General features: G+C 39.2%; 1 protein-coding gene across 3 annotated transcripts in view; it reads left to right on the top strand.

The window, feature by feature from the left end:
* Window positions 1-15,698, top strand: part of PRTFDC1 (phosphoribosyl transferase domain containing 1) — a 49,060-nt gene extending 33,362 nt beyond the window's left edge. Inside the window, exons 5-9 of one of the 3 annotated variants that reach the window (XM_090142979.1) lie at window positions 8,263-8,280; window positions 9,684-9,766; window positions 10,240-10,286; window positions 11,878-11,954; window positions 12,566-15,698. In XM_090142979.1, coding sequence (XP_089999105.1) covers window positions 8,263-8,280; window positions 9,684-9,766; window positions 10,240-10,286; window positions 11,878-11,954; window positions 12,566-12,613 — 273 coding nt within the window. In that variant the 3' untranslated portion in view covers window positions 12,614-15,698. Of the gene's footprint in view, window positions 1-8,262; window positions 8,283-9,683; window positions 9,767-10,239; window positions 10,287-11,877; window positions 11,955-12,565 lie in introns of those variants that run through there. The other 2 variants (XM_031614330.2, XR_016467821.1) reach the window with 2 other exon arrangements.
* Window positions 15,699-23,176: the final 7,478 nt, after the last annotated feature.

Genomic DNA, 23,176 nt, shown 5'->3' with positions numbered 1-23,176 from the left:
AACACAGCTGGTACATAGACTTCTAAGTCAAAGTTACATCCGGGCTATCATTCTGAGTAGATCCAGTGCTAGAATTGCTATTCTCATCTGTCTAATCTCTTAGTAATTCCAGGTATGCCTCTAACAGTCCTACAGGATCCTGCAGCAAAGAGTTTCGTATATAAGATGTGTGTGAAAAAGTTGTTATTCCTTCTTTTAAGCTTGCTGCCTGGTTACCTTCTGTGGGCTTTACAAAACTTATAGCAGCCCTTTTGAATTACTGCCTTAAATTCCACAAATCTGGCTACACTATTTTTCATTTTTCTTTTTTCCTTTTTTTTTTTTTTCCTTTCTTTATTTTTGTTTTCTTTTAAAGACCCAAAAGTACTATTATGTTCTTGTTTGAGCCACTGGATAGTTTAGATTGAAGGGTCCCACCTACCAATTTCTTTAATACGGCTACAGTTTCTCTTTGGAGCTACTGACTATTTTGAAGTCCAGTTTTAACAACTTGATGGAGAAGCCCCCAAACTTCAGGAGTGTTTTACCAACAGTTAACTGTCATCACTGCTGAAATGTGAACCTAATTTTCCCATCTGAATTTAGTCAGCTTTTTTGCTGACCACATTTTTGCTGACTGTTGTCTTTTTTATCCTTTGGATTACTAAATTGAGCTGCCCTCCGTTATCAAATTTATATTGCTACATGTTGCATGTTTGCCAATCGTCCAGTCATTACTTAAGCTTCTTTTAGATAAAGTAATCCATTGGGAGCCTGTTGTGAAGTAGTGGCAAGGATTTAAGGTAGAATTAACAACTGGGAATTCATATTAGACCAGTGGTTATAGTTGGAAGAAAAAACATTTCAAGTACGCAGATCCTTCTGTTGGTCTGAATAGAATTGGCAAACTTCAAGTTAAGTACAGATTAGCAATAATTATTAATTTTAACCTAACATGGCAGTAAGTTAGACAGTTTGAGAGAAAAGGGTAATTGCCTTACACGATCACCTGCCCTACGACCAAAGAGGCAGATAAAAATGTTAAGAATTTCTCTGAGCTAAAATAAGAGCAAATTATCAGCTGTGGAACATTGATAAATGAGTTGGAGGTCAGCTGCGGCGGAAGATTATAATGTGCCATAAACTCCATATTTCATCGAGTCCATGATTTCTACTGCATACAGCAGTTGTGAATTTTTGTTCCCAGGCTCAGCTGTTGAAGGTATTTTGTGGTCTCTTTGAGGTTGTGGGCTGAGAGGTCAAAGTTCCTTTGTGAAAAATGTTCTCCCGCTGGGAACTGGGCTGTTAATTAAATAAAAGCTATTACTTCCTGCTACAAACCCTGCTTCACTGTAAGGTGTTTTTTTCCAGGTTTGAAGTAATTTTGCTCTTCTCATTTTTCAGTTCTTTCTGTTTTTTAACAGCTTTTATTTTTTAAAATGTGTATACATGGTATTCTATTGATTTTATACTAAGACGTTTAAGGAGAATATAATTTGTTTGTGTACCTACCTGATTTCTTTGCTATACTTGCAAGGACTATGTTTGTCCTGTTAGCTGTAGTATTGCTTTAAGTATTGTTGTTTACTTGATTATTTCAGTAGAGTTTCTGCTTTTCAGGAAATGCTCTGCCTTTCTAAATTTATATCTGTGTTTTCACTTACAAAAAAATTACATTTGATATGAATACAAAGACAAGTTTTCCCTCAAGCACTTATTAACTAATTATTTCAAAGCATAGGACTTTTTTCCCTTTGAAATAAAGCTTTTAAGTGGAACATAAAGTCAAAATCTAGGGAAAAAAAAGTTATTATTTTCCAGAAAGAAAAAAAGTAATTTCCATTGAACTTATTACTATCAGGCAGGATTTATACATGATTTCATTACTCTGCTTAGTCTTGTTAGCTGACATTGTTCCATTTGTTATTGACCTGTGGGAAGGTAAACAATAGAAATGTATTGACTCAGGGCTGGAGTATTTTTCAGCTTATCACAAGTCAGGATTTTCCTTACGTGTGTTACAATACCAGCCTACTTTCAAGCTATGTATTAGCTCATGTGGCACTGAAAGTAGACAGTAGACTACACAAGACTGTTTCTCAGTTTTTGCAGATTTCCATTTTAATCTTTAAATTCACAAATGCATGGCATTTTATCATAGAAAAGAAATTATGCCTTTTTGAGACAAGAAATTCCTATTGAATACAGGACCTGTGTATAAAATAAATACTAAATACAGAAATGATTGCTTCTTCATTACATATAGCAGTAATACTATCAAAAACTCCTTTTTGTGTGTGTGTGTGTGAAAACCAATTTCTACTACCATCTAAAGAAGGATACAAGAGCAAATTTTTATCTTTGTGTAAATTCAATTCAAAATAGTTCACATTGTGAGTATTGGTTCTGCTCAGTGCAAATATCTATGTGCAGAGTCTGAAATTGTGTGCATCCTGGTCACTCAAAAGTGGAGAATTTTAAGCTTTGCATAAACTCTCTCTTCCATTTATAAAACACAGTTAGGACATGTATTGCACCAGCTTATTACCTGGTAGAAAAAGCTATGATCACAGAACAGATCAAGTCACCCATACCTGTCAGCTCCCAGCCATTCCTCTGATCTATCAGCAATGAAAGCTACTGAAACTTTTGTAATCAGGTGTTTCGGTCTCTTTGAGTTGAGCCACTGCCCCTTCTTTATTTGGACTATGAGAAGTATTTCCAGGATATATTTTAGAAATTGACTGTTCTCTCCTTGTCTCACTGTAAGATATGTTGGAATCATTATGAGATTTATGGACATACTTCCACAGCTTGGATTGGTGAGAATGGCTCAGAAATTAAGCCATCTTCAGTCTAGTCACTGTGTCAGTAAATATTCCTATTTCCTGTTCTTCAAGCTCCAAAAATAGATAGAAAATATCAAATGCATGCCAGAAGGCCAGATTACTTTTCATGTGGTTTCCTCCTCTGCAGCCACCACAGCTGTATCTGAAAGGACAAAACAGTCTTGATCTCTGTGGTATAGGAGCCTCAAACATTTACATATGCTTGGATAAAGACCTTTCCTTTGGCATCCTGTATTGTCACATCATGTGTCCAGCTGTCAGTTGCTGCAGTAACATCACAAGCTGATGAATTCTACCAGTCTCTTACCCCCCAGCTCATGGGTGGATTTCACGGTGAAGCTGAATGAAGACTTGCTCATATCTGTTACCTTTCCCAAGGGATGCTGGATGCAGCCAGTTTTCCATTTAGGATGCCGGTGACCTTACTGCTAGTGTACTAATTTGTTTATCCACTGCATTCTTCGTTTATCTTCTCCTATCCATCTGCTCAAGAAAAAGCAAATCCATTTCAACCAACTGTAGTTGTATGTCACCATTACCTGCTTTCAGATACTGTGTGTCAAAACACTCCTTGGCAGTTTGTTTCTCTGCTACTTTGCAATGCCATCCCTTTCCTGGAGCCCTCCAAGCAGTTGGCCACTTCAGTAGTAGAAAGGTAAAGAATAGGTAGCAATACAGTCTGTGTCCCAGCACATCATGTTATTTTCCTGGAAATGATTTCTAGTGCTGGAGGATGGCAAATTACTTTGAATGCTCTCAGTCACAAGCAAAAGTTAAATATGATGACTTTAGTAACAGTAAGCCTGCCTAATCAAAACAGGAATTAGTGTTATTTTTCTCGACCATCAGGATGCCTGCTTACTAATATATTTTTTCATATCTAAATATTTTATAGTGGCTTATCCACTACAAAGTTCTTACATAAAGGGTGTCTCCAAAGCATAAAAAATATTCATGTTTTGGCAATGGGAGTATGCATAATACAAACCAGAATATCTGTGTTTCCTTAGCTAGACAGCTACCTGATTAAAGGGACTTTGAAAGAAACAAATCTCTCAGTGTATGTAATTTACAGCTCTTGGGCTCACTGAATCTGAAGAGGAGGTGGTAGGAATAACAGAATACTGGTCAGAGAAATTCAGAGTCCACCAGTATCATTGCTTCTCAAGGTAATTAATCAATACGAGATCTTACCCCTCTGTTGAAGTCTTGTGCAGGTGGCTATTAGTGTAGAGGCCAGACAAACCCTTCAGGTATGTCTGATTCCACATTCATTTTCCTTCCTTCTCATGAGTCATCTGTGATAGTGAAATGTAGACTAAATTAAATTTCTATTAGTTGGATGTATAACTGGTTGGAAAGATGTTCTCAAGAAACCATTATGCTTCATTGTCAGACTGGGTGTATTAAAACGTGTTCTTCAATAACTACAATATTTAATTCATTATTTAAAAGATGAAATTAGCATTTAATGCTAATGATACTACATGGAAAAATACTACAATATAGGATTATGATCTTAAGAAATTATTTTTAAAATTTGATGCGAAGAATGGTGTGCAGCAACAGACAAGATAAATACTAACTTCCATGTTTATACAGAATCTTTTGCATAAGTGCAAGTGGGAAAGGACTGACTAAGTAACAGTTCTGTGCTGGAGACGGTAGGTGGATCACAAATTGAACATGAGACAGCAGCATAGCTTTACAGAAGTTGTACCCACTGTATGGAATTTATAGAAAGTAGGATAATTTAAAAGGTATGGAGAGTGGCTCTTTTATTCTTCTTTAGACTGGGAAAGGCTTCTCTCTGGCTTGGGGCACCACAGCTGGAGAAGAATTCTGACCAGCTGAATGGGTTCTAGAGGAGAACAAAAGAATGCTCAGGAATCTAGAAAATGCAACTTGTGAGAAAACAAATAAATAGGAACTGTTTAATCTGAAGAAGAGGAAACAGGAAATTTATCTTTCTTCACATGTGGAACTGTGTCCACAGCAAAACAAGTTCAGGCCAAATAGCAACAGAAGTTTTCTACTGTATTTTTTCTCTTAGATATTGAGGCACTGAGACATATTACCTGATTATCCCAAATCTGAAATCTTCATCATGTTGAAGAAGAGGAAAATCAGATTATCTGTGAGGAATAGCTTAAGTTGATTCTCTGGGCCAAAAGAGATCTAAATGATCTTGAAAGATCTCCTCAGCCCTGCTTTCTATTAAGACCTAAGATTTTTTCTTCTCATTAGTTAACTAGCAAGGTTTGTTCCTCCCTATTGGTTTAATCTCAGTTCCATGGCCAGAGAGGCTGCTTTCCCTTCATTTATGATTTCTGCTTGCAAGTAAGCAAGAATATCTATGTTGCTGTTCATGATAGGATAACTGAAGCTAGCTACTATAGGAAAAAAAAACACATCTTTGTCTATAGATGAAGCATCCCAGGACTATGATTTTCTCTCAGTTTGTTAGTCCCCTGAGTGTTCTTATTAGACCTTAGTGATCCTGAACAGTCTCAACCAGCGCCACTATCCACACCTGTGAACAAGGTGATCTCAGTTATGCTCAACCCTGGGTTTTCAATCCATGACCGTTCTGTTCTGTGTGAGTACTGATATTTAGCTCCAGCCATTCCTGTGCGTTACTAACAAACCCTGTCACTCGGGACCCTGACTCACAGACTGACTTCCCAGACTAACCTTGGATCTGTCTCATCACTATGAACTGATCTGGCAATCAGCAGGTTGTGTTTAGCCCTGCTTACTCTCACTGGACTTGATCCTGACTTGTGGACTAACATCTGAGCTTAGCCTCAGACCTGCCTCCTTGCCATGAACTGACCTGATAATCTAGACTGTTTGTTGGGTCTGCCTCAGGGCTGTCCTGTTTGTCTTGCTGGGACACTGTAGGGTTGGGCCTTGATTGATGAAACTCCTGCACTGCCCTGCTCTTTGACTGGAGAGGGATCAGCCTCTACAGAACCCTGGACAGACCACTAATGCAGTCTCTACCATGCCAGATTTGGTGTTTCACGTCTCTTGCCATACCTGCTGGATATGTCTTGTCACTAGAAGATAAATAAGATCTGTGCTTTTCCTTTGGGTGTAAAGTTCTTGTCAGTAGACCAAGAGACACAATAAACTGGCAGAGTAATTCAGACTGTCAGGCTGACGTTGACAGGTGAGCCTCTTCTACAAGATATAAGAAAAATGTTTTTTACAATAACAGTAGTGAAGAACTGGCATGGGTTGCCCAGAGAGGTGGTGGATGCCCCATCTCTGGAGACATCCAAGGTCAAGCTGGATGGGGCTCTGAGCACCTGATCTAGTGTAGGTGTCCCTGTTCATTGCAGGGGAGTTGGACCAGATGGCCTTTAAAAGTCTCTTCCAACTCAAATGATTCTATGTTTCTATGCCAGTTACAATCATCCCAGACTGTTTGCTCATTTCCATCTTTAGTTATTGCCAACTTCTTTCCTATACCTCTGCATACATGTCCACTCTTCTGCTCTCTCTGAATATCATAAATATATAGATTAATCATATTATAAATATGGCAGCTATGTGTATCACCTGCTGTGCAAGTTTCCTGGGGGATTGTTAAACCAATATTCCTGCAGATAATCTTCAAGTGTCCACTGACGGAATCAAGTGATCTGCTCATGCCAGACCCAAGTGTCCTGAGCTAGTCTTTGGAAGTGTTTTCTCCAAATTCATCCAGGAAACCAGATGAGAGCCAAACTTCTTCAGAACCAAATGTCTTCTGTTAAGAATGTGTGTCGTAAGCCTATCATAAGCTTCTCCCAAACATGGGTTTGGTCTCTTCATTTTATCTAGAGGATTTCTATATTTCCATTCTTTTTTGAAGGAAAAAGTTTTTAGAGGTAGGGCATCTTTGGACTTGCGTTATTGAGAGGCCTTTGAATTTTTACCTGCACAGGTTTAGATCTTTCAGACCTGGAGTTGTTTTTGTCAGCAGCTGAGAGGTTGAAAGTCAGGAGTGCCAAGCAGGATAACGACCAGTGAAACCTGTTTTGGAAACACCAAAAAGGAGCCACTCTCTGAGATTAACATACATTCCATTAGAGCTCAGTCTAAATTAGTGGCTTTCTTGAGTGATACCTCCATCGCTGACACTGACTACTGCTGGGAGTTCCCTCCACACCTTTACCAAATGTTTTGCTATTTCAGAAGCATCTAGGGATTATACAGTGTGTGGAAACACATTTCTGCAGTGGTTGTGTGCATGAAGCATGCCACAATTCCCTGCCACGCACTGTAATTATTAGGAGGGACTGCAACCTGGACGTGTGTGTGTGTGTGTGTGTGATCTGTATTGATCAATTCTATTATGCAGAGTAAAAAAAAAAATTATACCTATTAATGAAACTGTCAAAGCCACTCTGTTTATGAATAAATACAGACCCTGCACAAGCTTCATCTCCATGGTGTTTGAGTCTTTCTCAGAGCTCTCAGATTTGGGACTGTGTGATTGAAAGGAAAGTTAGACAGTCTCCATGTTACCTGTGTAGCAAAGCCAACAAGCTTGCTAGAGAGGGAATGTACGCTCATCTGGTGAACAACTGTGTGGATATGAAATTATTTGTCTCAAGGTTTTGCAGGATGTCCAGTGATCATATACATGTAAGATGAATACATGGATAGATATTGTACAAAAATTTGGCTTCAGTTATTCTAAGTTCCATCTCAGAAAGCTGATCTTAATGCAAAACTGTGAGAGAGTACACTATCCCTTTGAACATGCCTATGATACTGTCCTCTAATAAGTAGGTTCTTATTTCTTATTATTGCTTTTAATAGGAGAACAGAAGTCGCCTTATATACTGTGATTCCTGGGACAGTTATGAGCCATGTCAGCAAAAAGCTGAGCCTGTGTGATCACACTGTCATAAGGCTTGACATCTCTTGGACCACTTCTCTTCAAGTAACACTTGGGCAGCAGTAGTTGAAGAGGGTGCCTTGCAGCCTGAGAGTGAGACATAGAACTTGCCTTGTAATCCTTCACTATGAGATTTCTGGGGTGTGGGGAAAGGAAGAATTTTAGAGTAAGAATACCATTGCTGCAGTCTAATATTAACATTAGGTACATTTTAGTAAACTATTGGTTACACTGTAGTACACTGCTGGACACACTGTAAGAAAGTGGAGTTCATCCCATTTGTATTTTTTCCACCCACCAGTTTTGTTTTCCAGAGCTACATTCATTCTCGTACAAGGGGAATAATCCAGACAAAGCTGAATAAAGTCATAGTCCTTGGCTATGACCAGAAATGGTTGGCTCTTATTCAGGGCACAGAAATGAAACAGGAAGCTGTGTCCTACCCACTTGTACATATGCACATGGGCCTATCACTTTTTCAAACATTTTTTTCACTTAGTCTGTGAATACTGTGTAACTTTTTTTCTTTTCTTTTTCCAGAATGTTTTAATTGTTGAGGTAAGTTGGCTGTTTCTGTCATACTGTACTTGGAGAAAGTCACCTAGTGAAGTATTTGTTGCTCAGCATCTAAAACGTGGCTGTATTTAGATTGTTTGACTGGGAAGTGGTGAAGAGGGAGATGTTTTACTTAATAACCTCTCAGTCTTTTTGCAACTGCAAAGAGATCAAAATGCCACCACTCTAATTTGGACTCTGCCTTGTGATAGCCAGGAGTTTGTGTTTCTGTGTCACTTGATTTGTTGTTTTCAGGGCTTCATGATCTCCTGTTCTGCAGGTTGTTCTTTACCTTGGAAGACAATGAATCAATTGCAATTGTGCCCTGAATTTTCCTATTGCATGACTTTGAAATGGTAGCACAGCCCTACATATGCTTTACAACTTCAGGGTTGTTCACACGCTGCATGGGAATGTCAGTCATTCTCTCAAGTCCCCATGGCTCCTGTTCATTAGCACTGCACCCTGGAGTGTTCCCTGGGGAGATCCATCATAGATATGTTGCTGATGCAGATCAACAGCATTCAGTTCTAGAGGAAAATAACATGTCACTTCAGTGGTGCTGCAAAATCTTTCTTAATTAATAATGTAGGTGATTCTGTGTTAAAATGTCAGAAAATTGACTGGGATGCTTCAAGAGCATGTCAAGATCTGACTGGCATTTCAGGCCCAGACTGCTTGTGTGAGAAGTAGGCTGGATGAGGCTGGATGGTGTAATGAAGAAAATCAGTAGATGCTGGAATGTCTTTCCATAGCAAAGGGGAAAAAAGTCATCAGCCACAGAGATGGATGGTTACCTGAGTAACTGCTACAAGCTCCATCCTTGTCAATGCTAACTGCTGTAAACTTGAAAAATGTCTGAGGCAAATTCTATTTATGTTTGTAGATAGTTGGGGAGGAAAGATAAGGCTTTGCTAATGAAAAATACACACTCAGTGAGTTCAGGATCAACAGCTGCTCCCCATGTCTATTCAGTTGTGTAGCCAGGTATGCACTGATCTCCTTCAGATTAGGTCAAGCACAGCAGATCTGGAAAATACTCATTTGTACTGGGCTGAGAAAACAACAAATAGAACAGATCTAGCTCTGAGATGGAAAGGTATTGACATATGGTATTCTTGGTCATAATTTGAAAGTTCTGATCCCTGTATACTTGCATTGCCCAATAAAGTCATCCCTAGTCCCTTGTAAGATCCTAAGTACTAGAAGCGTATCTATTTTCAGGAGGAAACGGGGAGTCCTTTCATTCTTTACTTCATGAGTAGAAAGTGATTGCTTCAAAGAGTGTATAATAGTACAATTTCTACAAAATATATACAAAATATATTGCTGCTCAGTCATTGTCCAGATTTCCTCTTTGCAGCTTTCTTTTGTTTTAACTTATTGTATTTTTCATGTTTTACAAGGATATTGTTGGGACTGGAAGGACTATGAAGGTTCTGCTTAATCATATAGAAAAATATCATCCAAAAATGATTAAAGTGGCAAGGTGAGTAAAATGATCACAAAACTTAGTAATTAATTAGTCCAGCCCAACATATTTCTCAGTGGGATTCCTGTTCCAAGATCCTGCTTTAAAGCTGTGCTGCGGTATCACATGGGAGCTCTGCAGAGAAGCTGCCTGAGTCACAAAGGGGAGGGTGGAGGACAGGAGAGGAAATGCCATTGTATTGTTCTGCAGTGACATTCAGCCCCATTCATTCCTCTTCAGCCAATTCAAGACTGGCACTGATAGACTTTGAAGGAAAACACACCCATCTCTTCCCTACCATTAGATTATTGTCAAAGAAGTAGCAGAAAGATGACAAACAGTGATTCATATGGCTCAGAAGCTGTGGGTTGGTTTTTTGTTTTTTGGTCTTTTTTGTTGTTGTTTATTTGTTTGTTTGCTTGTTTGTTTGTTTTGACAGAGAAAACAGTTTTTTATTCTGGTGAATATCTAGACTTTTTTGTTTTTTACAGTTTGTTGGTGAAAAGAACATCTTGGCCTGATGGGTACAGACCAGACTGTAAGTGTTGTTGTGAAATTCTTCATATCCCAGTTCAAGAAGTTACTGTTATTCGGACATTAGGTGGACTGCTAGAAGTGCTGTAAGATATCAGTTGGCAGGGGGAGTATGGGATGCAATGGAAAGATTTGTGTAATTGTGGTTTAAGCCCAGCCTTATTTGATGTTTTCTGCAGATACTAATTTCATAAGGAAGTTATGAAGGGGTTAAGTGTTACCCATGAAAGGTGATTGCTTTCTCTCCTGTCCCTGACAAGCTATGTGGAAGAGAAAGTCCGTTTCTTCCTTTTCCTTCTTTATTAACATCTCTTTAGAGGAGCTGCTGGAATTCACTGGAACACAAAAGCTTTTTCTTACTGACCTCATTATTTGTAAGTTGTGTATAGTTATAGCACAGTAACATTTAAAAAAATATTTTTGAGAAGTATAGTTGTTTAAAGGGTAAACAATAATACAATAACATAATATTTACCCCCCACTTTCCCCCTCACACCCCCCCCTAAAAAAAAAGTAAAAGATAAAATGGGCTTTTTAAGCTTTCTCATAACAGCACCACTTTTCTCTGCAATTTTGGTACCTGTACTATGCTTAATCAGAGCCCTAAATGAAGCTATACCAAGCTACTGCCATTTTAGATTTCATAGAAAAGATTATGTAATATCAGGTATGTGGCTACAACAGTTTTTTCCACTTTCTTGTTTACTTTTACTGTGATGAATTTTACAAAGCATCAGAGGTCACCCTTTAAGTCACTAACAGTGCTATGTCACTTTCTCACATACTTGAATCTGTGATTCTAAGGTGTCTTTATTTTCCATAGTTTGTAACAAGTGAATAAAAATCCTTACTTGAACACCTGTAATTTTTTATGCTGTAAAAAATCATATAAAAAAAAAAAAAAAAAAGGTGTCCACAAGGTTTTGTTTTTCTCTGGTTACAAAACGAGCAATTCAGAGAGAGTCTAACTCATTTTCTATAGTGCTGATACTGCATAGAACTTCAAACTCATAAAGGTGTGTGTCTAAGATTAGTTTAAAGTGTGTGAGTTGTATGATTCAGCCACACTGCATACAGTTACTTGGTTAGGCATGGGCATGAGTCTTCATAAGATTGGGCTTTAATTTAAGAAGCATGTGACACGTTTTGGTAGGATGATATGCATAATAGTCTTGCCTACCCTCAGAAGAAAATACATAACACTCTGAGTAGTTCCGTGAGCAACTTCTGTATTAAAGTTATACTTTTTTTGTCATTTATGTGCTTCTGGACAGTTGTCATCGCATACATATATGGAGCTGCCCCCTCTGGAGGGCAGAATTTTTTTGCTCTGATTTTGGTTTCCTTAAACAATGTGTCTGTTGTACTACTGGTAATTGTAAACAGCTCTCCTGCTCTCCACTGACTGTTCACAAACCTGTCACAAACAGTCTGTGAGCATAATGGGCTGACCTTGGTGTCTTAGTCAAAAGTAACATTACCTGAACTGACTTTGCCTATCCATAGTTTTCTGGTCAGGAAACCAACAGATGTATTTAAGGGCTATATAGGAGCTGATGTAGTACTGATGCTGTTTGTTATTTATCTCAATACAGATTATGGATTTGAAATTCCAGATTTATTTGTGGTAGGCTATGCCTTAGACTACAATGAGTACTTCAGAGATCTGAACGTAAGTTTCTTTAAAAAAAATATATATATATATCACTGTTTTACAGGGTTTTAGAGACTGTAATTTACCTTATTCCTGGGGTCTAATGCCATGGCTGGATCCCCCCAGTGAGTGTAGAACTCCTTGCAAAGGCTCAGATAATCCAGAGGAGTCACTGCTCAGCACTGTGGATGGTTCCTTCCCATCTCTCAGCCACTAAGAGCAGTTTTCACTTCTGCCATGCTTCTATCTTCCGTGAGCCTAGAACTTCACTGTTCCTTCACCCCCAGTAAATGCAGTGACAGTGGTAACAACTGAAATACAGCTACTTTAGACAACTTGGGCATTTTACTGCTATGTTCCTTTTCTCAGTTAGATAACAATGCAAGCTTTATGAGCCCTGTCATTGCATCTTGTGTTACTCCCAGGGGTGGACCTGGATGCTGGGAATTGTGAGTGCCAGAAATTGCAGTAGGTAGAAAGTGAAATCAGAATTCAATTTCAGGTCTCTGGAGAAGAAGGATAATAGCAAGATTACTGGGTTGGCCAGACAGAATTATTTCTGAACAATACATTAATGATTAATAATGTAATTAACTATGCTGTTGTAATCAGTGTTGAATTTTTTTCAGCACATATGTGTTATCAATGATCGTGGAAAAGCAAAATACAGAGTCTGAAGCAGTTACACCCTCATCAGAAGATTTGTAAGCTCAGAGAAGCAGAAATTGGGCTGCACTCCTTCAAGCATCTCCCAGAAGTTCAACTGACTTCTGTTTCTGTGAATTCAGTGTAATAAGGGATTTAGTCTAGAGATACTGATGAATATACACAGAAGTGAGTGTTCCTATCTAAAATCTGAAGTAGACATTGAAAGTTATTACATGTTTTAAGTACTAAAATTATGGTATGACTTCTTTTTCTAATAATTTGTCTCAGCTCACTGTGAATGCATCTTTTTTGTGCAATCCATCATTCCATCCATTACAATTAGTGTACTTCACATTATGTGTCCATAATGTGTCGCAAAAAATTGTTCAGAATTGTCATTATGTGCATTAAGTTTATTATAGAGAATTTTAGGAACTTCAGCGTCCGTGTGATCTTGGCTGGATATGCTGCTACCAAATTGAAAACATTATTTTGATTTAGTTCCACAGTTCAGAAGCTTCAGCTGAAGTTGTATGCTGTATGACTTCTGATAGTCCTTATTGCCTCTTCCAAATGGAAGTTGTAACTCTCAGAATGCACTGAATTAGAGTGCTGGTACAAAATGGACCTTTGTAAGACACTGTTGATCTGAGTGTGGACGTTGTCTTGCTTCTGGTGTGTGATGTGGCATAGATCTTATCAGTTAAATGTGCTGAATTTTAACCAAGAGAAAACAACACCAGGTAGGCTTCCATTTCTGCATAGTGTCCTTTGACTTCTATAGTACACAAGTGAGTGAAAAAATTAGCATAGTGTTCTGTGTATATTTTCTTAATTAAACCTCATCAAGCACAAAAGTTTAATGTTAAACAATAATTTAGTGCCAGATTGATTGTGATGGCATGTCTGAATTGAGACTTTCTGTAACCATATGTCTTCTTCAAGGAATACAGATCTGACAGTGCTGAAAGTGTCAGAAAGGAAAAAATGTGCAGGAGAACATGGGCAGTAAGTTAACCTGTGAATGCTGTAGACTCTGGAGATTCCTTCTTTCCCTTGTACATCATGTTGGAAGAAGTCTGTTAGTTTACATGCTGTATTTAGTTGAAAAATTTAGTTCTGTGCTGTATACAGCAGTTCTCAATAACTTCCTGAGGGAAGCAAATATAAGTAGCTCTGTACCAACAGCTTTAGTCTGAACTGCAAGAGGTATGTTCTTATCAGCTTGGGTTTCTTTTAAGCTAACACAGATACTGTAAGAACTCTTGTTACAATGCACAGTTTATTTTCCTGCTTTAGCATATTTTGCATATCCCATAAAAGCTCTTCCAAAACATGCATTTAATTGTTAATCTAAATGTACCTTATGAATGTTTCCTGTCACTCATAATCTACTTCTATTTGGATAAAATCCATGATGTTAATGACATGAAGTGAGATCAAAGAATTACTGTGATTGCTAGATTAATGTTTTAGCCCTTTTTTCTTTAATCTTTTATTCTGTATTTTTAAAGATTTATGTTGAAAAGCTTTTCTTCACAGAATAACGTTCTGCTTTAGAGAGGCCAACACCTCTGGTGAAAGGTGTTGAAAGAAGTTTCATTTTTTTTCCTTCTATGAGAGTATGAAAGTTTTACTTAATGTTTCTGTTTTCCATGGATTCAGTAGCACTGACGTGGTACAGGCTGACATGCTTAAGCCTAATGTGAGATCCCTGAGACTTTGTCCTTTTATCTTCTCGTCTCAAAAAAAGTGCAGCTCAATTACCCTTGCAGCTATGATCAGCCAACAGCAACAACAACAAAAGAATGTAACAGGTGAATTAGCATGAAATTAATGTGAAAATGTATAGATGCATTTCATTCAGATTTTGTCAAAGTTGTTTCATCGGAAGATTCAGGTTGTAAAAATCTATGTACCCAACAAAAGAGAACTTAATTATAGAAAAGATAAGAAGAAATTGGAATGTTTATTCAAGTTAAATTTATTTCCTCCTGCCATCATATTTTAAACACAGTGATAAAGCACTATATGAATTTCAGTAGTGAATTTACGTGTGCAATTATACTGTGAATAAAAGGTGTTTTATACTTCTAACATCATATTTGAATCTAGATCAAAGCACGTCCAGGCAGTGGGTCATTATGCAAATATGTCTCAATAATGTTGAGTTTAGTTTAGTTTCTCCATTCTGTTCAGATAGTTTCAAACAAACAAACAAAAAACCCTTACTTTTTCCCATGTCTGTTTCATGGCTTAATAATAGTGTTGATTCCATGTGTCACAGTGTTCCTGAACTGAAAGGCCACTAAACATTTTTTCAGTTGCAGTTGCACCCTATGACCCACAAAGCGATGTATTTTTTTTAAATCAGTTCAGTAACATCTGTTGCTGAAGAAGAGAGGATGTTCTTTACCATCAGTTATTTTTCTGGACATTGTGTTCATGTATTTGGCAGGCATCCATTTTTATCTCAGTTTTTCTTCTCATGCGCTCTTAACACCCGCATCCTTTCCCTACCCACTGAATACAAATTAACACGGGCAGTTATTTGGCTTAAAGCTGCATAAATGTTTAGCAGTCTTCAGGTTTTAGATTTCATTCAATTCAGTCATGCTTGTATCTGGTCCAGTTCCAAAATATCTGAAAGTAAAGGATTTTTAAATAACCTGAATGGTATGTACGTAATTATTTTTTTTTCCAAGCATGCTGCTGTATGCTTGTATTTGTAGTTGAACAAAGTAGTAAATAGTGCCTGGGATTTTTTGATTGCTTACTATTGGTGATGTATTTCCTGAACATACTGTGTTAATCTTAGAAGCTTTTTTTTTTTGTAATTAATTTCTATGTGACATTCAGGTGTTTGCTAAAACAAACAAACAAATTGTGTATGCGGTATTCAGAACAGCTTCTGACCTGGGAGGGAGTCAAATCATCACTCTTTGCGCCCAATAAAATGCTTAACTTGGATATGTACTTATGACACAAATCATCTCTACTGCTCTGTAGTGAAAATAACATTTACTGAAATAAAAATACTGGAATTTTAAGTTTTAGTATTTCTTTAGACTGAAGAAGACCTAACCAGCTTCTCTCCATATGTTTGCATTTTCACTGTATCCAGATAAAAGAGCACTGAAAGCCTCTGTTGTAATCAGACTTGATAGACAAGAAGCCTGCAATTGACTCTAGCTACCTGGAACACTTTAATTTTCAGTTTCAGTTAAAAATTAGATGAGAATCTCCAAAGTACAGAGTATCACAACAAGTGATAGAAGTCTGCTTTCCCTTTTTTAAAGCCGTCGATTTAGGAATTTCTTTCCCTTCTTTTGCCATTTCAAATGTTTTCCAGAAATTCTGATTGTCTACCTATAGGAGCTGAGATGAATGTAATGTCTAAGCATTCTATGAAGGTATTTTAATTTATTTTCCTCCTTAGACTGGAGAGAGAAATTTGCACATTCCTCTGCCAGGAATTATGAGCTGACACCATCCTTCTTTCTGCCCAGAAATCACTGGTTGGTTCCTTTATCTTCTCACATGAGCACATGTATCCACACCTGCACTTTTTGCTGTTACCACGGGTTTTTTGGAATACAACACGAGTTCCAAATTGGCAAAAACTTCAACTCAATTAGTGCAGTACTTTGCTGTCATGCTTTGTTCCTTCTGCTGCTGCACAGAGGAGTGAACTACTGGCAAACAGCTGGAGTCTGCAGTACAGCAATTTATTTGTAATACTGAGGGAGAAAAAGGTTTGGATACCATTCAAAGACTGACCTTTAGTTTGCTTCAGGAGTGTCCTGACAGTTTTCCCTTCTTTTTTCATAGCAGAAAGAGACAAAAGTCACTTTATTATTGTGATCCAGTACTCTTTCAGACCTGCATGATTGGACCTCTGATAATGAAAAGAAAATTTCATTTCTAAGCATGACACAGCATTTCATTAGATTAAATCACTTGTTGCAAAACCCTCTGGTCCTACTATTAGTAAAGCCCCCTGCATTTGTCAGTGCTGCTAAGTCATAAGGCTTGACAAGGGAAAACACTTGCTGGAAGGTCAGTGCTACACGTTTACAGCTATTGAATTTACATAGAAAAACATCCAAATTTATCAAAGATGTTATGGAAGCAATGGAAGAAATCAGTGATATCCTGAAATGTTTTTTCTTAGTTATTTCATTTTCCTAAATTGTTACATTTACCTTTTTTCATCAGATTGTTTTTCTCTAGTTTGATCAGTTTGATTGTTTTTTCACATGGTGTTCTCTCCTTTGTCCTGTTGCCTCGTAACTAAATCCTTATCGCTTTTGTCATTTTTAATGTCACTCACAGACAGTTGTTTTTTTTTCCAGAAAAGATAAGCCTTGGTTCTGTGTTGTTCAGGGCTGGATTTTTGAAAGTTCTTAAGTATCCAAGAAATTATGGGATTTCACTCGTTTGGTTAGGTGCCTACCTGCATCCTTCAGGTTATGTTCCTTTGAAAATACATTTGTTTCCCAATCTGGATAGAATAGGAAAGCATGCAATCTGGGATGAAAACAGGAGGTACCAGGATGAAAAGGAGAGGCAAGTACAATTTTGTCATTCTTTGATTTGGGAATCAATATCTCTTTGTCTTTCTGAGCTACACAAGTGTTTAATTGATTTATTTGTTTGGGTTTTCATGAGGATTACTGGAGTAGTGTTTCTGCTTTTTCTTAGGAAATTTGGAATGAGGTGAGAGTGCTCACAATTTGAATTTTGGAAGACATAGCTCAGCCTAAACAGTCACAGACAGAGACAAAAAGCAGACAGCTTTCATGGCACCAAAGGCAGGCCAAAGACAGAGTTGTATTCAGCAGTAGCAGAGCAGCAGAGTAAGAGAGGTTAAAAAAATGAGATGTCCTTGCAAGCTTTAACTGTAGAACATTAATTGGAATGAGTCCACTAGTGAGCATACAGGAAGGATACTGAAAATGGTTAACTATGACCTGCTGAATGAGTATGGACATGGAAGGTTTCTGCTGAGAGACAGTTTGATCCTGGGCCTATTTGTGCCTTATAGGAAAGAAAACCGTAATAAACCAAAATTGCTTATCTTCCTCCTGAAGGCATTGCACATAACAACAGGATGCTATTAACTGCTTTCAAGCTTTTAACTACGAACAGCCAATTTAAGCTTCCAAATATTGTTTTTCCTAAGCTATGTATGAGACAGAGTCAGCTATGTAAAGTAAATCTGAATCTCTCTTTGCCTTTAATCAAACAAATTATGCGCCTATGTTAGTTCATCTGACTAGATCCCAGTGTGATTACTCAGTCTCTCTTGCTTTCCAAGGCTTCAAAGTATTTCCATCTCAGGCTTTACCCTATTCCTTACGTCTTTTACTTCCATCTCTCCCATTTTCTCCTAGTCTACATAGGGCAGAATCCAGTTTAAGAGCTCAGCAGGTGCTGGGAACAAAGTGAAGGATGATCTGATGAATGTAGTATTGGAATGTGCCACAAATATGGGTGAGTTTGTCATCCTTAGGGAAAATACACCCCAAGAACAGCTGAAACACCACCAGCAGGCAGTTACAGATATCTTCAATGAGTGACTTTTAAGAAAAGAAGGAGATAGTTTTGGGGGAGAAAGACTTCTGATTTGTGGCAAAAGTATAAAAATAGAGAAGCTAAGTGGTTTGCAAAGCACAGGGAGAGCCCCTTGTATCACCAGCTTTGCCAAGGCCTTCTGTGTTTTATTAGGGCCCAGGTAGCATCCTGGCTGCAGCTGCCTGTGAGCTGGGGAGGAATCTGCCCATGGCCACGCAAATTTGCACTACCAACATCCTGCTTTGCTGTGGTAATTCTAGCTCCAGTATTCATCCAAGAATAGAGGAGGGTTTATCCAGGTCAGGTCTGGCATCCAGTTGATTCTGTTGGGCCTCCACCATATCTTGCAGCAGCCTAGCCAAAATACGCATCAAAATATTTTGATATTGTCTCCACATAGGTCACAAAGTGGAGTCCAAAGCTGGTGAGTGTTTTCCTGATTATGTTCCACTTATTTATAGAAAAAGAGTCAACTACAAGAACACATTTCCTGTGCAAAAGGGAAGAAGGAAGTCAAGGTACGTCATGGCACTGCCTCAGGATGATCTGAATTCTTCGGACGGGCGCAGCGTTGCTGATGTTATTTTCCATTCCTCAAACTGTGTTTACGTTGTCTCAGCCTCAGGATAAGACATTTAAATTGTTCTACGCAGGAGAACAAAAGTGTTTCATAAAGTAAAAATAGGTTGTGAAAATTGTGTGTAAGCTCCTCAAGAACAAGGAGCACCTGTTCTGTGTATTTGGTAGCAAAATAATAATGTGGGCCCTGTTCCTGCAGAGACACAGAGACTGAATACAAGTGCTCACACTCCCCAGGTTACACCCCTGGAAGTCTTAGCAAGTTCTCAGTCTAGTTTTTAGTTAGTGTAGTACAGGTTTACGTATGAAAATAGTATGAAAATATAGCAATTTTCCATGTGAATGTCATTCCTTCAGCATGCCAGAATAATGGCATCGGCCTAAAGATAGGAATGCCCGTATTGTTGCTAACTCCAAGAATTTAAATTTTCAGTTGAATTTCATACACTACCAAATAGGATGGAAATGCAGTTATTTGATTCTTAGTAAAGTTCATCAAATGCACAACTGGCCACGACTCCTCCAGAGGAATCACCTCTGGAGGACATGGTGGCAGAGAGGAGACGGCAGCCCAACCACCAGCCTCATCCCCAGCCTCATGCTGAGGTCTCCTGGTATTTTCCCAGCTCAGTGCTCAACTTTAGAACAGATGGGATCACAGTTTAAAACTGTAAAGACGTAGGAGTTAGCTTTTCACTGAGAATATGCTCTAAATTTAAAAGAAAGTCATAGAGTTAACTTCTTGAAGCATCCCTGCCCTTCCCCTGAGAAGCTGCTGCACGAGTGCCAATGCTGCCTCCACTGAGCTTCTTGCCAGCACCAGCTCTTCTCGTCCTCAGCTGCTCCTGCTTGTGTCCCCAGCCTCTTCTCTTAATCTGCCCCATGAGGCCGGGTGCTGCTTTACAGGCCCCAAACTCTTGACTACAGCCTGTGCCAGCCCATGGCCACAGTGGAGATAATTAGGTGAGTGTGAAGGATTTTGAAAATCAGGTACGTAGGTAATTTCCATGTTTAGGTTTTGCCAAAATGCACTGAGGTACTTAAGCACAGGGGCGGAAGGGCCTGGCCAGTGTCCTCTCTCTGCTGGTGAAAGGAGCTGCTGCTTTCACTCCCTCAGATGGTGTTAATGCATACGGAAATGCAGCAGCCTGTAGTCCCAGTACTGTATTTAATCTGTAACATAGCTAATAACAGATAAGGAGCTGCAAACTTAGAAATTATTGTTGAAGAATTTGGGGCTTTAGGGGGAAAGGGAGGAAATTCTCCTCTGTCTCCACACACTTTGCAAAAAGCCCCTCCATCACATTTTCAAAAGTCTTCAAGTGACTCACTGCAGGGAAGCAAATGCTTACAGTCTGATATTCTGTCTATAGGCTCATCGAAGTTGAAATCAAGTCCTGTGAATTTTCCTTCACTGTTCTGAGTTATATAAAAATAATCAAAATAAACTCACGTTAAAAGTTAGCTTTAAAATACACAATTAGGCATGTTTCCCTGTGCGTTAATTGTTTCGTGAAAGGCAAAATGTTCTTAATTATGTATAATTGTTAATAGAAATATGGACATAGAAAAATGGCCTAGAACAAAACCCAGTATTTTTATTCCTGTTTTTAATGAAGTTTCAGCTAAAATTATTTTTCTGTTTCCCATTTTCTCACTGTTTTCCAGAACTCTACCAAAACTCCTGAGAGAGTGGTGAGGTGCTGGAACAGGCTGCCCAGAGAGGCTGTGGATGCTCTGTCCCTGGAGCTGTTTAAGGCCAGGTTGAATTGGGCTCTGGGCAGCCTGGTCTAGGACTTGATTTAGCAACTGGCAACCCTGCCTGTGGCAGGGGAATTGGAACTTGATGATCCTTGAGGTCCTTTCCAACCCAAGCCATTTTACCATTTTCTGAGTCTATGATTCTCCTGCATATAGCTTTTTTCAGTCACTCACAGGATCCCTGCTCCATCTCTTTCTTCAGCTCAGCTTTATTGACACTAGAAACAACAGCAGTTACGGGAACCCACTGCTTTGGCTTTCTCTTTTTAGAGGCTCAGTGCAGTACAGAGCAGTACATTACAAAGGCAGTACCTGGACTACTCATCCCAACCAAATTTCTTTTTGCCTTCTTTCATGCTTTCCACAGCACATTCACTCACTTTTTCTTTCCCTGTGCATCTCAGACAGTGCACTGCAATGCTCCCATCAGAACACTGAGTTATTTCAGCCACCAGGAGGTTATTCTTTCTCACTCCAGTTACATTTTAGTGTGCAGTAAGTCAGCAATAAAGCAAGAACAGCTAGCTCTAGAAGAATTTCCCTTGTTCTGTGAGCCCTTAGCGATAAATGGACACCGGGCCTCATGTCCACTCTGGCCCAGGTGTGGGTGGTGATGTGGAAGCAGGCAGCAATGCACAGGCCCCTCACCGCTCAGTGTGCAGGTGCCTCAGCAGCATGAGGTTTGCTGCCAGCAGCTCCCTGACCCGCAGTGCCAACAGTGGGCCGTGCCCAGGTGCCACAAGCCTGGCCTGCCTGATGCTTCTCCTGCTGGTTCTAATATTTCTAGTAGCTGGAGAAACTTCGAGAAGCTCAGCTGGCTTCAGCACTCTTCACTGACACGTCGGCTCTCGTCTGTTTTTCTGTAAAGGACTGTCAGTCTTTCAAAAACGAGAACGTTTTCCCTGACCAGGCCAGATTCTTGGCACATTCCTCCAACATTCCTTTAAACAGGCAGTCAGCAAACAACAGCGCAAACAGTCCCCAGCCCTCTCATTGTTTCCTGACCCTGATTTACCAGGGGTGAGCCGGATAGATGATTAAACTAACCACAGGCCGGGCTTGTGCCAGGCCATTCCCTCTGAGCTCTCATGACATTAATTCAGATTTCTTTCAATTCCTTTACAACTACAATTGAAAGTAGCAGTTGTGTGTGTTCAGCACCTCCCACCCAGATATTTTGTGTTGCTTGGGGTCACGTGCTGTCCTCTTGTTCTTTCTGAACATCATCTTTCTTTCATTGTTTGTATTTTTTAAGTTGCTCTTGAGAAGAAAGTGAAGGTACATCCAATGGCATGGATGGCTGAGTGTGATGACATCCAAGGGTAAAGCACTTATATGGGAACTGTTGAGTCATGGCCTGAACCACTGATTGATCACCTGAAGCAAGCACTGAGTCAGCCCTGGGAGACAGGTGAAGGCAATTCAGCTGTGTGACCAGAAGGGGTGGAGCCTGGCTGCACCTCTCCTAGACCCCATTTAAGGGCTGACTGCCACTTAGGAAAGATTTCTTTCTGGAGATCCCTCCTTTTGGAATTTTCTACTTTGAGCCTAATACACAAGTGAATATTTCATTTTTTATTTTCTCTTTCTACCACAATAATTTTTCTAACTATAAACCTGTAAAATACCATCCTAACCATGTCACTCTTCTGACTGTACATTTGTTAATTGTACAGCAGTATTTCAGATAAGAGTGTTACAAGCTGACCCTTTGCAGACATTTCTAAGCTGGCTTTCATGGCATAAATGTGTGATGTGGGCATGTACTCAGCCTCACATTTTGATTCAAAAACTGAAAGGTTACAGCCCTGATGTTAGAGATACGTGTCTCACACTGTTAAGTAAAGTAGCGCAACAGTTGAAAGCAAGCTGCTGTAGGACCTTGCTGCTAATGGCTTTTCAAACCCAGTGGAGGCACTGCACATGCAGTGTCCTATTTAATGGCAACACTCTGAGGTGATTATCTCATTGTGGGACTGTGCAGTTGCACTGGGGTTCATCTTCTTGCCTCTTTGCTCAGCAGCTGGAGTGTACTGTGCTTGCTGCCTCTTTGTCATACCACCTCCTGTCTACCTTGCTGCATTTCTTTTACTGTCCTGCTTTGCCTTTTGTTGCATTCATGATTCTGTTTTGCCTTAATTTCACTGGAATTAGCTGTCTTCTGTAAGACTGTCGGACTCTGAAGGATCTGCTGTGCTTCCTTTCCAGTCTCCCAGGACAACTGCTGAAGCTTCTGGCAGAATTTTATAATTGTAGCTTTATTTTTCCCTCTTCTCTATTTAAACTTTACTAAAATTGGCATTGGACTTTCCAGTCATAGATGCTTCCTTACTACCAGGAGCGGGTGGTTCTCATTTCAGAAATTTCAGTCAAGAAACCAAAGATTGTGACATCTCGTGAATCACAGGTTCTTGCTTTCCATTTTGACTTTTCTCTTATCTTTCTGAGCCGAAGGCTGATCCTGAAAATGGATAATTAAGTGAAGTTGCATACCACACCACTAGTGCCTAGCCAACAATATCTAGACAAATGGCTTAGGTGGAGTCAGTACAAAATGCAGAATTAACACAGATCGCTAGATTTTGGCCTGCACAATATTTTTATATTCATACTGTTGCTTTACAGATAACATAGAAACTATGTACACTGATAATTCCTAATCCCCTCAGCAGAAC

The sequence above is a fragment of the Phasianus colchicus genome, chromosome 6, assembly GCF_987193195.1.
Source record: "Phasianus colchicus chromosome 6, bPhaCol1.hap1.1, whole genome shotgun sequence".
Classification (NCBI taxonomy): domain Eukaryota; kingdom Metazoa; phylum Chordata; class Aves; order Galliformes; family Phasianidae; genus Phasianus; species Phasianus colchicus.
The sequence above is the reverse complement of the archived record's forward strand: the minus strand, read 5'-3'. Positions and strand labels throughout refer to the sequence as shown.